Source organism: Danio rerio, chromosome 7, assembly GCF_049306965.1.
Source record: "Danio rerio strain Tuebingen ecotype United States chromosome 7, GRCz12tu, whole genome shotgun sequence".
Classification (NCBI taxonomy): domain Eukaryota; kingdom Metazoa; phylum Chordata; class Actinopteri; order Cypriniformes; family Danionidae; genus Danio; species Danio rerio.
In genome coordinates, this window is record NC_133182.1 from 75,191,047 (window position 1) to 75,204,999 (window position 13,953).

At 37.4% G+C, this 13,953-nt stretch overlaps 1 protein-coding gene across 1 annotated transcript in view; it reads left to right on the top strand.

Annotated features, from left to right (window-relative positions):
* Positions 1 to 13,953, top strand: part of frem1a (Fras1 related extracellular matrix 1a) — a 69,797-nt gene that overhangs the window by 3,977 nt on the left and 51,867 nt on the right. Inside the window, 2 exon segments of the mRNA NM_001190308.2 lie at positions 12,305 to 12,705; positions 13,286 to 13,380. Of these exon segments, the coding sequence (NP_001177237.2) occupies positions 12,475 to 12,705; positions 13,286 to 13,380 (326 nt within the window). The 5' untranslated portion in view covers positions 12,305 to 12,474.

Below are 13,953 nucleotides of genomic sequence, written 5' to 3' on the forward strand. Positions count from 1 at the left end.
TTGCTGCACATCCATGATGCCAATCTCCTGTTCCACCACATCCCAAAGGTGCTCTATTAGATATTAGTTTTGATGACTGTGGAGGCCATTTGAGTACAGTGAGCTCATTGTCATGTTTAAGAAACTAGTTTGAGATGATTTGCGTGTTATGACATGGCGCCTTATCCTGTTGGAAGTAGCCATCAGAAGATGGGTACACTGTGGTCATAAAGGGATGGACATGGTCAGCAACAATACTCAGGTAGGCTGTGATGTTGACATGATGCTCAATTGGTACTAATGGGCCCAAAGTGTGCCAAGAAAATATCCCCCACACCATTACACCACCACCACCAGCCTGAACTATTGATAGGCAGGATGGATTCATGCTTTCATGTTGTTGAGGCCAAATTCTGACCCGACCATCCAAATGTCGCAGCAGAAATCGAGACTCATCAGACCAGGCAACATTTTTGCAATCTTCTATTGGCCAATTTTGGTGAGCCTGTGCCAAGTTTAGCTTCAGTTTCCTGTTCCTAGCTGACAGAAGTGGCACGCGGTGTGGTCTTCTGCTGCTGTAGCCCTTCCGATTCAAGGTTGGACGTGTTGTGGGTTCAGAGATGCTCTTCTGCAGACCTCAGTTGTAGCGAGTGCTTATTTGAGTTACTGTTGCCTTTCTATCAGCTGGAATCAGTCTGGCCTTTCTCCTTTGACCTCTGGCATCAACAAGGCATTTGCGCCCACAGAACTACCGCTCACTGGATATTTCCTCTTTTTCGGACCATTCTCTGTAAACCCTAGAAATGGTTGTGCGTGAAAATCCCAGTAGATCAGCGGTTTCTGAAATACTCAGACCAACTCGTCCGGCACCAACAACTATACCACGTTCAAAGTCACTTAAATCATCTTTCTTCTCTGTTCTGATGCTCGGTTTGAGCAAGAAAATAATCCAAAACACAACTAAGCAAACTCTCAAATGGTTTCAGAGAAAGAAAATCAAGCTGTAGAATCCAAAAGAAAATACAAAATAAAGATGAAATTATAGTTATAAATGATGTTTAAATGTTTATATACCCTGGATTCTTTTTTAAATTATTGTATTTATTCATATTAAAAAAATTATTTATTCATTTTTGCCTATTGAAGTAGTAAAGGCAATAACAACAAGGCTGCTTATTTAACTAATATCATTTCATTTAACTTCACACATCTGAAAGCCACTGAGACCTGCACCATTAGAAAAGCCCATTGTGTCACAACTCGTCCTGTTGTTCGCGCTCGGTCTCGGCACGTTCAAATGTCAGGAAAATGGCCCCCACATGTCTGAAATAGGCCACACACACACACACACACACACACACAGCCTGCCCTGGGCTTTCCTGACTGGAGCCTCTTAATCAAATCTACATCTCTACCAAAACAGCAGCACTCACGTCTTGGCCAAACATGAAACAAATCTTCAATCCCTCCAGCCTCAGCACAATGAACAGACGATGCTACTAGAATAATATGTAATTAGTACAAATAAACCTCGGTGATACGCTCTCATAACATCCTCATACTTGAGCGGCTTCAATCAGCTGGCTTTAATGGAGTCCTGATGGCTTCTGACTGGTTGTGTTTAATGGATTGCTACATTTGTGGTTGCATTTGTCTTCATCGGCTGCAGGAAAACAATGTTTACTTACCTCCAACTCTGGAGTTGCAGCAGAATCTGGAAGGGTTGGATTTATATTGTTGACATTGTCTTATTTCTTCGCTGTGAAAGCAAGCCTGATCATGTTACACGGGCATAACATTAAGAAATAATATTTGAATGTAATAATAATAATACATGTTCAATGAGGTGCATTTTAAGTGTTTGTTGTCCTTGAAGTTCTCCGATGGTGGGCATCATCTCTTCAAGTCCTGGTAGGTTTGGTATCATCTCTTCACTTGTCTTGGATCTGATCAAGTGGCACTCCACGATCTAGATAGGCCTCAGGATCGGCATCTCAATGTGGAAATAGAGAGCAAAGAAAATAATTCGTGTGGCTGCTGTTAATTTAAGTGCACAAGAGATATTAATGTAATTAATTATATGGTACATTCAAATTCATATAATTATGTGATGCATTGTGCTTCACTTAAAATATAGGTTTTTAATCTAGTTTTAAACTGAGAGTTTCTGAGCTTCTGACATTAGGAAGGCTTAAGTTTAGGAGCCATATATGAAAACCATCAGCCTCCTTTAGTGGACTTTGCTATTCTGGGTACTACCAGAAGCTCTGAGTTTTGAGATCTTAAAGAGCGGGTTGGATTGTAGCGAGACAGAAGGTTGGTTAAATAAACAGGAGCTAGACTATTTACATCTGTTGTAGGTAAGAAGCAATATTTTATAATTAATACAGAACTTAACAGTCAGCCAGTGTAAGGAGGATACAATTGGAGTGATGTAATAGTGTTTTCTTGACCTGGTAAGAACTATGGAAGGTGCATTTACACTAACTGAAGTTTATTCATAGAGGATGCTGTGCAACCAGCAAACAGAGCAGTGCAGTAATCCAGTCTAGAGGTCATAAAAGCATTAACTAGCTTTTCTGCATCTCAGATAGATAGCATGCTTTTTAGCTTAGCGACAACTCTGAGATCAAATAAGGCTGTTTTTGCAGCATGGGAGATATGATTGTGAAAACTTAAGGTTGCTGTTTAATATGTATTTTGAAAGATTATATTTACAAATTGGTAACGGTCAGTTAAGTATGACTTAAGTGATTGTAAAGCCTGTCTCTGGACACCTGTCAAATTTAATCGATCTATGAGGACTTCATGATCTATAGTGTCAAATGCAGCACTGAGCTCGAGTAAAACTAGTAGTAAGATGCAGCCTTGGTCAGCAGCTTTTTTTTGCTGTATCGTTTTCTAGTCAAGCCTTGTTACAGAGTTGTGTTTACCTGAGCCCATGAAGGATTCCTTCAGTGCTTGCCTGTTGAACTTGCTTCAAACCTATAGAGAACATCCCGAACAGAGCGAAAGCATATAATCACAGACTGTACAGCGTGTAGAATCATGCCCCACCAACAATGTTGACAGTCTCTAAACCGTGAGATCACACAAACAGAGCTGGGAATGCACTGAGAGTTTTGATGTGGTTTGCGCACAAAAACCTCCCAAATGCCTCAAAGGCAGAGGTCTCGAGCCATTCATCGGAAAGGAGAAACGTCTTGTTTTGTGGAAAAGATGTAATCTGTTTTTTTTTTTTACAACCACTTGAAAACGAATCCTAGCATATAGGATGATGATAAGTTTACCCTTGTGATAGTTTTTAAATGTTCCAACGATTACTTAAGGACTTAAAACCACATCTTTAAATTTACGAACTGTTTTCGAGCACTTAATTGCATGTTAAATGCTGATGTAAATAATTCAGAAAAAATATTTAAGGTGTAATTAACAGCCTTTTGAAGTGTTTTAGACCCATAAATATCTTTATATATATATATGTATATGTATATATATATATATATATATATATATATATATATATATATATATATATATATATATATATACAGTGCTCAGCATATATAAGTACACTCCTCACAAATCCATCTTTTAAATTCATATTTTTAATAGGAAGTTTTACAATATTATATTTGTGCATATACATTAGATTAGTCTGTACTGAAGCCAAATCTGGAGCCTATTTAACAAAATAACTTAAGATAGCGGTCCAAAAACTAGGACAGCCAAATTCATATGTTATATTAAAAAAATATTAAATACAAATTTAAAATGAGGAAAATCAAGAGAAGCAAAAAAAATATAAAAAATTTGCTTAAATACAATTGTATTATATTTTAATTTATAAATATGTTTGGTGACTAAATATTATTGTAATAAATATATCTGTTCAATAAATTCGTTTTCTAAATGCACCAAAATACATATATACTTACTGAGAAATAGATAAAAATATTCATTTTCTAAATGGAGTTAACTCAATTATGCTGAGCACTGTATATAGTTGGAGAAAAAATTATTAGCCCTCCTGTGAAATTGTAATTGTTTTTCAAATATTTATTAAATGCTGTTTAACAGATTACTATATAGTTTTTTTTTTTTACATTATTTCATATTGTATTTTTCTTCTGGAAAAAGAAATAAAATATTATAAATATTACAATAAATAAATAAAAATAAAAGTGTAATAAAAAAAACTGCTAAGGTCAAAATAATTAGCTCTCTTATGATTTTTTTTATTAGCTACAGAAAAAAAAGACTTTAATGTCATTTGTTTTGAAAGTTGTCATTTATTTAAACATATTTGTGTTTACAAATCCGTAATGATACATTTTAATAACTTTTAATAATACTTCAAAATATTGTAGCTATGCAATATTCATTCATTTATTTTCCTCCGGCTTGGTCTCTATTTCAGGGGTCACCACAGCGGAATGAACCACCAACTATTCCAGCATATGTTTTACGCAGCGGAAGCCCATCCAGCTGCAACTCAATAATGGGAAACACCCATACACTCTCACATTCACACATACACTACGGCCAATTTAGCTTATTCAATTCACCTACAGCGCATGTCTTTTGACTGTGGGGGAAACTGGAAACCCTCGGAAGAAACCCACACCAACAAGGGGAGAACATGCAAACTCCACACAGAAACGCCAACTGCCCCATCTGGGGCTTGAACCAGCGACCTTCTTGCTGTGAGGCAACAGTGTTAACCACTGAGCCCCTGCACAGCCTCAGAAAGAATTAATCTTAAAAAAAAAACATGGAAGACATTAAAATAAGATTAATTCTTCCTAAAGTGCAGCGTTAATGTAAATAAACAGTCTTGGTAATGTATTCTTAAAATAAATTTAAGCGATCTTGTATATTAGATTATCTGCAAGAACATTTGGTAAGCTTATAAGAAGGTTGCTGGTTCAAGTCCCAGCTGGGTCAGTCGGCACATGCGCTATAGGTGAATTGAATAAACTAAATTGGTTGTATTTACCAGAGATGGGTTGTGGCTGGAAGGGCATCCGCTGCGTTAAAACTTGCTGGATAAGTTGGCGGTTCATTCCGCTTTGGCGACCCCGGATTAATAAAGGGACTAAGACCAAAAGAAAATGAATGAATGAATGACATTGGTCGTAGTGGATGGATGTGTATGGGTGTTTTCCAGTACTGGGTTGCCGCTGAAAACTGATTAATGAAGAGACTAAGCCATAAAAGAAAATGAATGAATGAACGAATAAATAAAAATGTTCATATGATTTATTTACAAAGCAGTTTGTACAGTAATATTTTCAGTCTTTTAGTAGAGATATATTATATGAGAGACTTTATTTGTTTACCAAATAAGTGAATGTAATTGAATGTGCATTGTAAACATTAAATAAAAGTTAAAAGGTATTATATTTTATTTCATATATGAAGCTTTTAGTTACGATACTGACATTTTTCTTTACAAAATTCTGTGCAGAAATAGCAAAAAAATGTCCGCAGGTTAAACATTAAACATATGACTAGTGCCAGACAGCCCTAGTCATACGTTTGATGTTTAATTGAACAGATCTTAGCTTCGTTATCTTTTAGTCTCTGGAGTCATTGTTAGCCTGCTGTGTTTTGACACATACAAGGACAGTGAAAGCATATGGCCTCGATGAAGAGCATGATGTAATGACAAACTAAAAGTGTCTGGAATGAGGAGAGTTAATATGGGTTTGGGAAATGGACGGGAGATCATTTTACCACATCTGTTTCCAGGTGTCATATGTACAGTATCAAAGTGCTGCATGGGGTCAAGGTTAAAGGTCTGCTGGACATCACATGTTTAAAAGGTGATAAGTGATCAGTTTAATCCCCTTTTGCACATTTTGTAAGACTGCACTAGCAAAAAATGAAGTAAAACAGATATGTTCTAAATTTCAGGAAGTCTTGAGTGTTGGAAAAGTGCAAACCTAAATACAGTAGTGGTCAAACGAGACGTCCAGCCAGGGGAGGTTCATACGTTAATTTTGTGTTGAGGTAGATCTTGGGTGTGAAAACAGCTTAAATGATTTGATTTGTGTGGGCGACACACACATATCTGCACAAATCCACAATGAGCGCCTCCTCCGCCGTGATATATCGGTTAATAAAACTTTAGTCATGCCAGCTTTCTACTATAAACAGAAGCTTGTAGCGGTTGCCCCTCCTCCAAGCTCTTCTGATTGGTCCACTGCTCTGGAACTAACAGTGATGAGCTGCACTGCTTGTGAAAGGTCTTTCAGCTTAACACAGTGCCTAAAAGCAGCGCTAAAGACCGAGACAGCCGCCTGCGGCTAAAAATAAGTATTGCTCTTAAATGTTTAATAACTTTTGATCCGCTGATCCGATCCATACAATTCAAAGATTGGCTCAAAGAGAATCTCAGCTTTCCAGCGCTGTAACACATTACATTCACAAAGTTTCAGAGGCTCCGGAATCAGTGCGGTTACGTCATCAAATTTTGACAACGCTGATTTGACAAAGAAACGCTCGTCACTGTGTCTCCGGACAAACCAGACATAATATATTGATGCATTGTCCCTCCTCCATGCCCAGATTGGTTTAAACCAATGACTGTAAAAAATATGGACGACGCGACAGCCCTTTTTCCCATTGAACGCCTTGAGGGCAAAATGCCTGCTTGACGGGCACAAACTGTCGCAAAAGACTGCTGAAATTGGAGCCAGACATGCGCAGAAGGACTGTCTGATGGAGCCAGAGGAGGAGCCGCGAAAATGAGCGGAGTCGAGCTTCCAACCAAACGCTTTATGTAAAATCAACCACGCCCCCCGAACTTCTCAGCATGCGTTTGCTGTCATATCAACACAAATGGATGTAATAACGTTAACAAATATGAGGGTTTTATATATTCAATCGCGCCAGCTCCAGGCCGCAGCGCATAACTTACTCGCGGCGTCGCGGGCTGATTCCGGCTCGCATGCGGCAGCGCCTGCTCGCTCGGCCGCCGCATCTGGCTCAATTGACTCGGGCTGGAATTGGGTAGTGAGTCCAGGCATCCGTAGTAGGTCCAGCAGAGGTAACATTAGTCAGTCTGAGCTCTAAGAGATAAGTCTCCGGCAGGCAAGAGTCTAGCCGGAACTGTGTTTTGCTATCTGGGTGGCTAGGCGTGTATCAGCAAACTAATAAAGCCCGAAAAAAGCCCTGACCTTAGCGAATAAACAGTGTTCCACCAGGATCATGTATGTCAGAAACTATAGTTTACTGCTGAACTCATTTTGTCATGGTAAAATAACACAGAAATCGAATAATAACATTTCAGTCTACTTCAGTCTCCTGCCGAAGCTCAGACGCCGCGCTTTGAGAAACTGTCAATCACAGCTATCAATCACGATGACACGCCCAGCATTAAATTACTGCTAAAAACAAACTGTTTACAAAAATGAAGATCTGCACCTATTTCAGCACAATAACCAGTGCCTTAATCGACCAGAACTATCTTTCGAGACATTTTATTGCAAGTGTAATATTTTTTTTTATTTGGGCTCAAGTCTCCTTCATTAACACGGAGGAGGCGGGCTTTATGACTTGTACTGCAGCCAGCCCCCAGGGGGCGATCTAACGGCCGAGACCTTCACTCAAACGCAGGCTTGCAGCACACTTGGTTTAAACTGGCTATCTCTCAACCAATAAGCATAGGTTTCGCTTTGTGGACCAACAATGAGCTTTTTGAAGAACATGGAATGAGAGATAGGCTCTACATTTACGCGCGGCTAAATAAAACGCCAAAAAATAAGTTTTGCATGAAATAATTCTCATACCAAGTACTTTTGCATGCACAACAGCACAGAAACATGACAAAACAGTGGCACAGCTGGCACATAAAACCTAAGGATGGTCCATATTGAATCTAGTTTAGTTATGTGACTATTTATAGTATAGTAAATATTTATATCTACTTTTTACTGAGGATTTGCACCATGTTTATTTGGACTTTGAAGCAAAAGATTCAAAGTAAATCGGCAAACTGCCACTTTAGCTCTCAAAAAATTTTTAATGTCAATATTACAACGTTTCGACCGACATGGTCTTCATCAGGTGATCACCTGATGAAGACCATGTCGGTCGAAACGTTGTAATATTGACATTAAAAATTTTTTGAGAGCTAAAGTGGCAGTTTGCCGATTTACTTTAAGTCTTTTGCTACTTATGTTTGTTTTTTGATCGTGCACCTACCTTCAAGATTTTCTAGATGTGCGCACATTTCTGTTATTTGGACTTTGACACATTATTTATTATTTTCTTATTTTTCTTATTTGTTCATTGTAAGTGGTGTTGTTTATAGTCACTGAAAATATATTATTTGGAAAAAGTCAAATTTTTATATATATATTTTTAAAATATTTTGTAACATTTTTTTCTGTTTAGTTCATTCCCAGAACTTTTGGGCAAATACATTGTATACATAAATGCACCCCCCCCCCCCTCCTTGAAAAACGCCTTGGAATAACATTGAAATAAATTGCTATAACTTGCTCAGGGAATAGTGGATGTAGACAAAATTTATTTTGGAAGTATAAAACATCATAGTATGTATTTCTAAAGAAAGAAAAACAAACTTTATAAGGTTTTGTGTGTAATAACTAGAAAATGCCACTTTTTAAAAAATCGTTTCTGGAAAATTCTGGAATATTTTCTGTCTGTTCATATGTTTTTGGACCAAAATATATTTTAGACTGGACCTTTAAATGACACAGATTGAAACTTCAGGTTCTCCTGTTTAAAATAATATATGACACTTGAGGCTGACTGCTAAAATAAAAATAAATCTGCTTTAAAAAAATAATAATAATATAGGCCCATTAGGTGCCCACAAAATACCTCTAGGTCTTTAAGGGTTAAAAGATGCGAGATGTGAGATCAATGGTCAAACGCAGTCGTTAAGCTTGTGTTTGCATTAAAAAACAATGGTAAAAGTAGCACATTGGAGAGAAAGAACACATTTTGTGTGAACAGCCCCTTACAGTTACTCATATAGTAGACCTTTTGGGTTTCTTTATTGTCTCTTCAATTGTTTCTCTTAATGCACTAATGGTTTACAGAAAGATCTTGTTATGTTTTTACGTGATTTCATCTAAATAAAAAACAAACGAGCAAAATTACAACAATCTTGGTCTTAAGTTTTGTTAGTTTAGCAGGCTAATTTTGTGTTGAGTCGCTTTTAAAGAGCTGCCTGCGTTTGTCTTTGTGTTCCTCGTGTCTTTAAGTGAGGTAAATCCTGTTTGTATCCAATTTCACAGCATTTCAGCAAAACAACCTGATTATTGTCCAACAATCCTGCGTTTTAGCCCATGAAACACTCTGTGGCCTCGCTTTTAGACTTTGTTTGGCCTGAGGCTGTGGAGCAATCTCAGTAAATTGGGTTTTCCAATAGAGGAAGACAGCAGGAAGAAGAGGAGAAGCTTTTAAAAGAAACACATTAGTGAGTAAACAGAGACGGACCGATTCCAGATGTTTCAATGCTAGAATGTGTTCAAGTGAGCTCAAATGTCTGTCGGCTTTTTCACATGTTGTGCCTTTTGAGGTGATTTGTAGATTTACCGCAGAGCCAAAGCTCTGGGGTACATTAATTCTGTTTTGATAAAACCTAATTTGATTAATGAGCATTGGAGGAATGTTTATTATTATTTCAGTATTATTTCAGTGTGTTTCGAGTGTGGAAGGTTTTAAGAAAAATTTACAGCATGTGTCTACTGTAGGTTTTTTTGTGTGCAGGATACTAGTATTCAGCTTAAAGTGCAATTCAAAGGCTTAACTTAGTCAAGTTCGGTTATAGGCAAGTGATTGGACAACAGTGGTTTGCAGCCAGTTGAAGGGGTACTAATATTATTGCCTTCAGCAGTTTTTACATTTTTATTATTATGACTTTTTTATTCCAGCCAAACTAAAATAAAGTGGTTAGCACTGTCATCTTACAGCAAGAAGGTCGCTGAAACAAGTCGCGTCTGGCTTGGTTGACATTTCTGTGTGGAGTTTGCATGTTCTCCCTGCGTTGGTGTGGGTTTCCTCTGGGTGCTTCGGTTTCCCCCACAGTCCAAAGGCATGTGTTACAGGTGAATTGGGTAAGCTAACTTGCCCGTAGTGCATGAGTGTGTGCATGAATGAGTGTGTGGATGTTTCCCAGAGATGAGTTGCGGCTGGAAGGGCATCCGCTGCGTAAAAACGTGCTGGATAAGTTGGCGGTTCATTCCGCTGTGGCGACCCCAGATTAATAAAGTGACTAAGCCGACAAGAAATTGAATGAATGAATGAAATTGGCCGTAGTGTATGACTGTGTGTGAATGAGAGTGTGTATGGATGTTTCCAAGTGCTGGTTCATTCCGCTGTGGCGACCCCTGAGGAATAAAGGGACTGAGCCAAAAAGAAAATGAATGAAGAAGTCTTGGAGAAGGTTTTGGGAGTATTTACAGTATGTACCTTCTGTAGTAAGTTAATAGTATTCAGCTTAAAGTGCAATTTAAAGGCTTAATTTGGTTAAGAAGGCAAGTCTGGTTTTAGGCAAAGGATTGGACAACAGTGGTTTGGTCTACAGCCAATCGAAAAATAAAACAACACAATTTCAGCTGGACGGGCATCCACTGTGTAAAATATTTGCTGAATAAGTCGGTGGTTCATTCCGCTTTGGAGACCCCTGATAAATAAAGATACTATAAAGGAAATAAAGGAAATGAATGAATTAATGAATAAATGAAATTAAATTACACTTAAATTACATTTTTTTTTACAACACTGCAGTTTTATTTTGCTGTATTTAAAAAGTTTTTTTTTTTCAAAACAGCATATTCACATGGATAGTTATTTTTCGAGAATTAGTTTTTACAAAGCTTATTTTAAAAAATGCATTAAATTTCTAGATTAAAGACGTCATTTTTCAAGAAATAAAAACTTGTTAAATTTCGAAATTTTAAGATGAATGTAAATTAAATGGTCTTAAATGGTCCGCAAACATTTTACAGCTTCACAGAAATCTTTCCCTCAAGTAATGATTTTTGTTAGTTGTTCAGAGTACTTATTTAAAATGAGCTGAATCAATACAATTCTTGAGTTTTTTTTGGGACAATTTAATTGTTTTATGTTCAATCCACCTAAATAACTTAACTTACAGTAATCGATTTGTGTAGGGACAACATGAAGGAAAAATGTGGAACCCAGTATTTTTACAGTATTCTTTGTACACTAAAAATATCCAAAATTAGCAGTTTTCTGTATTTTGTGACTCAGGTTTTTATTTATTATTTTCGCTGTTTATTTATGCTTTTGAGGTGCATTATGGGAGCTTGATCATTCATCCAACAAACTTTAAACCTGGAAAAAAAGTGACTTTAATGAACTTTTTTAAGTTTACAGTGATATATTGTCTGGGTTGGTGTTGTATGTTATGATACAAACCCTTTGTAATAAACTGCCAGTACATTATCAGCTATTTTACACACTTATTATCTCTCTATATATTATCTCTTATACATTATATTATTTTCAAAAGACTAAAATATCAATAAAAGTCATTTTATTTAACTCCAGAGTTGAATTTTCAACATCAAAAGTCGACAGAGCAGAGATCGACATCCCATAATGCAATTCACAACCGTAAACAAAAGGAAAACACATAATACGGAAAGTTAATTAAGAGATATATTTTACAGTGTAAGTGCAAATCTGTTTGTTAGGATTGTTGTAGTTTTAACGCCAGATCTGTATTTATTTGTGTATGTTAAAGTGAGTAACATTTACAAAGTCGAGCCTTTTTCTAAGACCAATGGGTGAGCAGTGTTGACAGATGAGCCGTCCTCAACCTCCACACTGGTCATTTTCAGGCCCTCAGGACAGTTCAGGGGTCAAAGGTCATCTTTTAAGTTGACATCTCACCTCTACAGGATGAGACTTTCTCCCCTTCACTCAGCAAACATGTCAGAGAGACGTGATGGAGATGTTTTAGGCTCACATTGAAGGCAACTTTACTAATGAAGTGAAATTGGGACAGCACGGTGGCTCAGTGGTTAGCACTATTGCAATGAAGGTTGCTGGTTCAAGTCCAAACTGGTCCAGTGAACATTTCTGTGTGGAGTTTGCATGCTCTCCCTGTGTTGACGTGGGTTTCCTCTGGGTGCTCCTGTTTCCCCCACAGTCCAAACACATGTGCTATAGTGTGTGTGAATGTGAGATTATGGGTGTTTCCCAGTACTGGGTTGTTGCTGAAAAGTCATCCGCTGCGTAAAACATATGCTGCAATAGTTGGTGGTTCATTCCGCTGTGATAAATAAGGGACTAAACGTTTTTGTTTTCATTTCAGATGTGTGATAAATGGAGAGGAGCTGATCCATGATCTGAAATCAACAAGCAAAGCTTCTGATCATCTCAAAAACTGGAGATGACTTTGCATGAAAACATTGACCGAACAAAACACAACCAAACAGCAGTAGATTCATCTGTTCCCTCACACCAGACGTCCTGATTCACACAATGACTGTAAAAACCAGCAAATGTGTGTGTCTCCTCTTGCTGGGCCTGATCCAGCTGATTCGAGGCTCTCTGGTCAAAACCAACGCTGTCCTGAAGGTGAAAAGAGGTCAGTCGGTGTTTCTGCAGGAGGACGATCTGCAGTTTCGTATTCCCAGAGTCAAGGATTCCTGCAAGCTGGAGGTGGTGCTGAATGAACCGATCACACAGCGGGTCGGCTCTCTGACGCCACAGGTACACTCAGCAATTGATGATACATCAGACATTTGTGACAACATGACGTTAATGTTTTCATCCAGCTCAGGCTCAGTGGAAATAAGTGTCTTAGCCTATGTTTTTTTAAAAAGTAAATTGCATTGCTCTTGGTACAGTATGTTGCATTCAAGACAGACTCATTGGGAAAATGTGCCCAGGGATACAGTCTTATTTGTTTTATTTCGGCTAGAATAAAAGCAGTTTTTAATTTTTTAAAAAACAATTTTAAGGTCAAAATTATTAGCATCTTTAAGTTTTTTTCTTTCGATAGTCTACAGAACAAACCATCACTACACAATAACTTGCCTAATTACCCTAACCTGCCTAGTTAACCTGATTAACCTAGTTAAGCCTTTAAATGTCACTTTAAGCTGTATAGAAATGAGTTATTAAAACTATTATGTTTAGAAATGTGTTGAAAAAAATCTGCTCTACCTTAAACAGAAATTGGAGATAAAAATAAACAGGAGGGGCTAATAATTTTGACTTATATTTAATTTTATTCAATTATTATTTTACTTATTGTCTGTTCTTTCTACACCTTTTTCGCATTCAACAGGTTTTTGACTGTCACTTTATGGCTGATGAGGTGAAATACACTCATAATGGATGTCCAATTTTAAAAGAGGACACTGTTAAACTTCGTCTTTACAGGTATTTATTTTGATTTCGTAAACTAGTATGGATGTATACACAAATACTATGCTTGTTTTTTTTTGGTAACACTTTACAATAAGGTTGTATTAGTTAATGTTAGTTAATGTATTTATTAAGTGAGTTAGTTTGTTGACTTTATTGGTACCCGTAGGTGGAGTCTTTTTGCAGCAAAGTTTGGCGTTTGATACAAACAATTAAATCACACATATATACATACCCACATATACACATACAAATAATACCTTATAAAAAATTACAATTTATTTAGAGCGACAATAGATGATGGGACAAAGCTAATCCTGAACCGTTTTATCCCACTAAAAAGCATCTGAAACCTTCGACCCGAAGGGAGCAGAAAAAACTCCTCAGACAGAGGATGAGAGCTGCAGCTACTAATGTTCTGGGCTATCCGTAAAAGCTGGCTACTATACAGGGATTCAATACTTAGCTGTGTTTCACCAATCAACCTAGACCACCTAATAACCTGTCTCAGTCTATTCCTGTTTTTGAGAGACGGACCTCCAAACCATGCCACCAGAGCGAAGGATAGAATAGACTCAATAAAAGCAC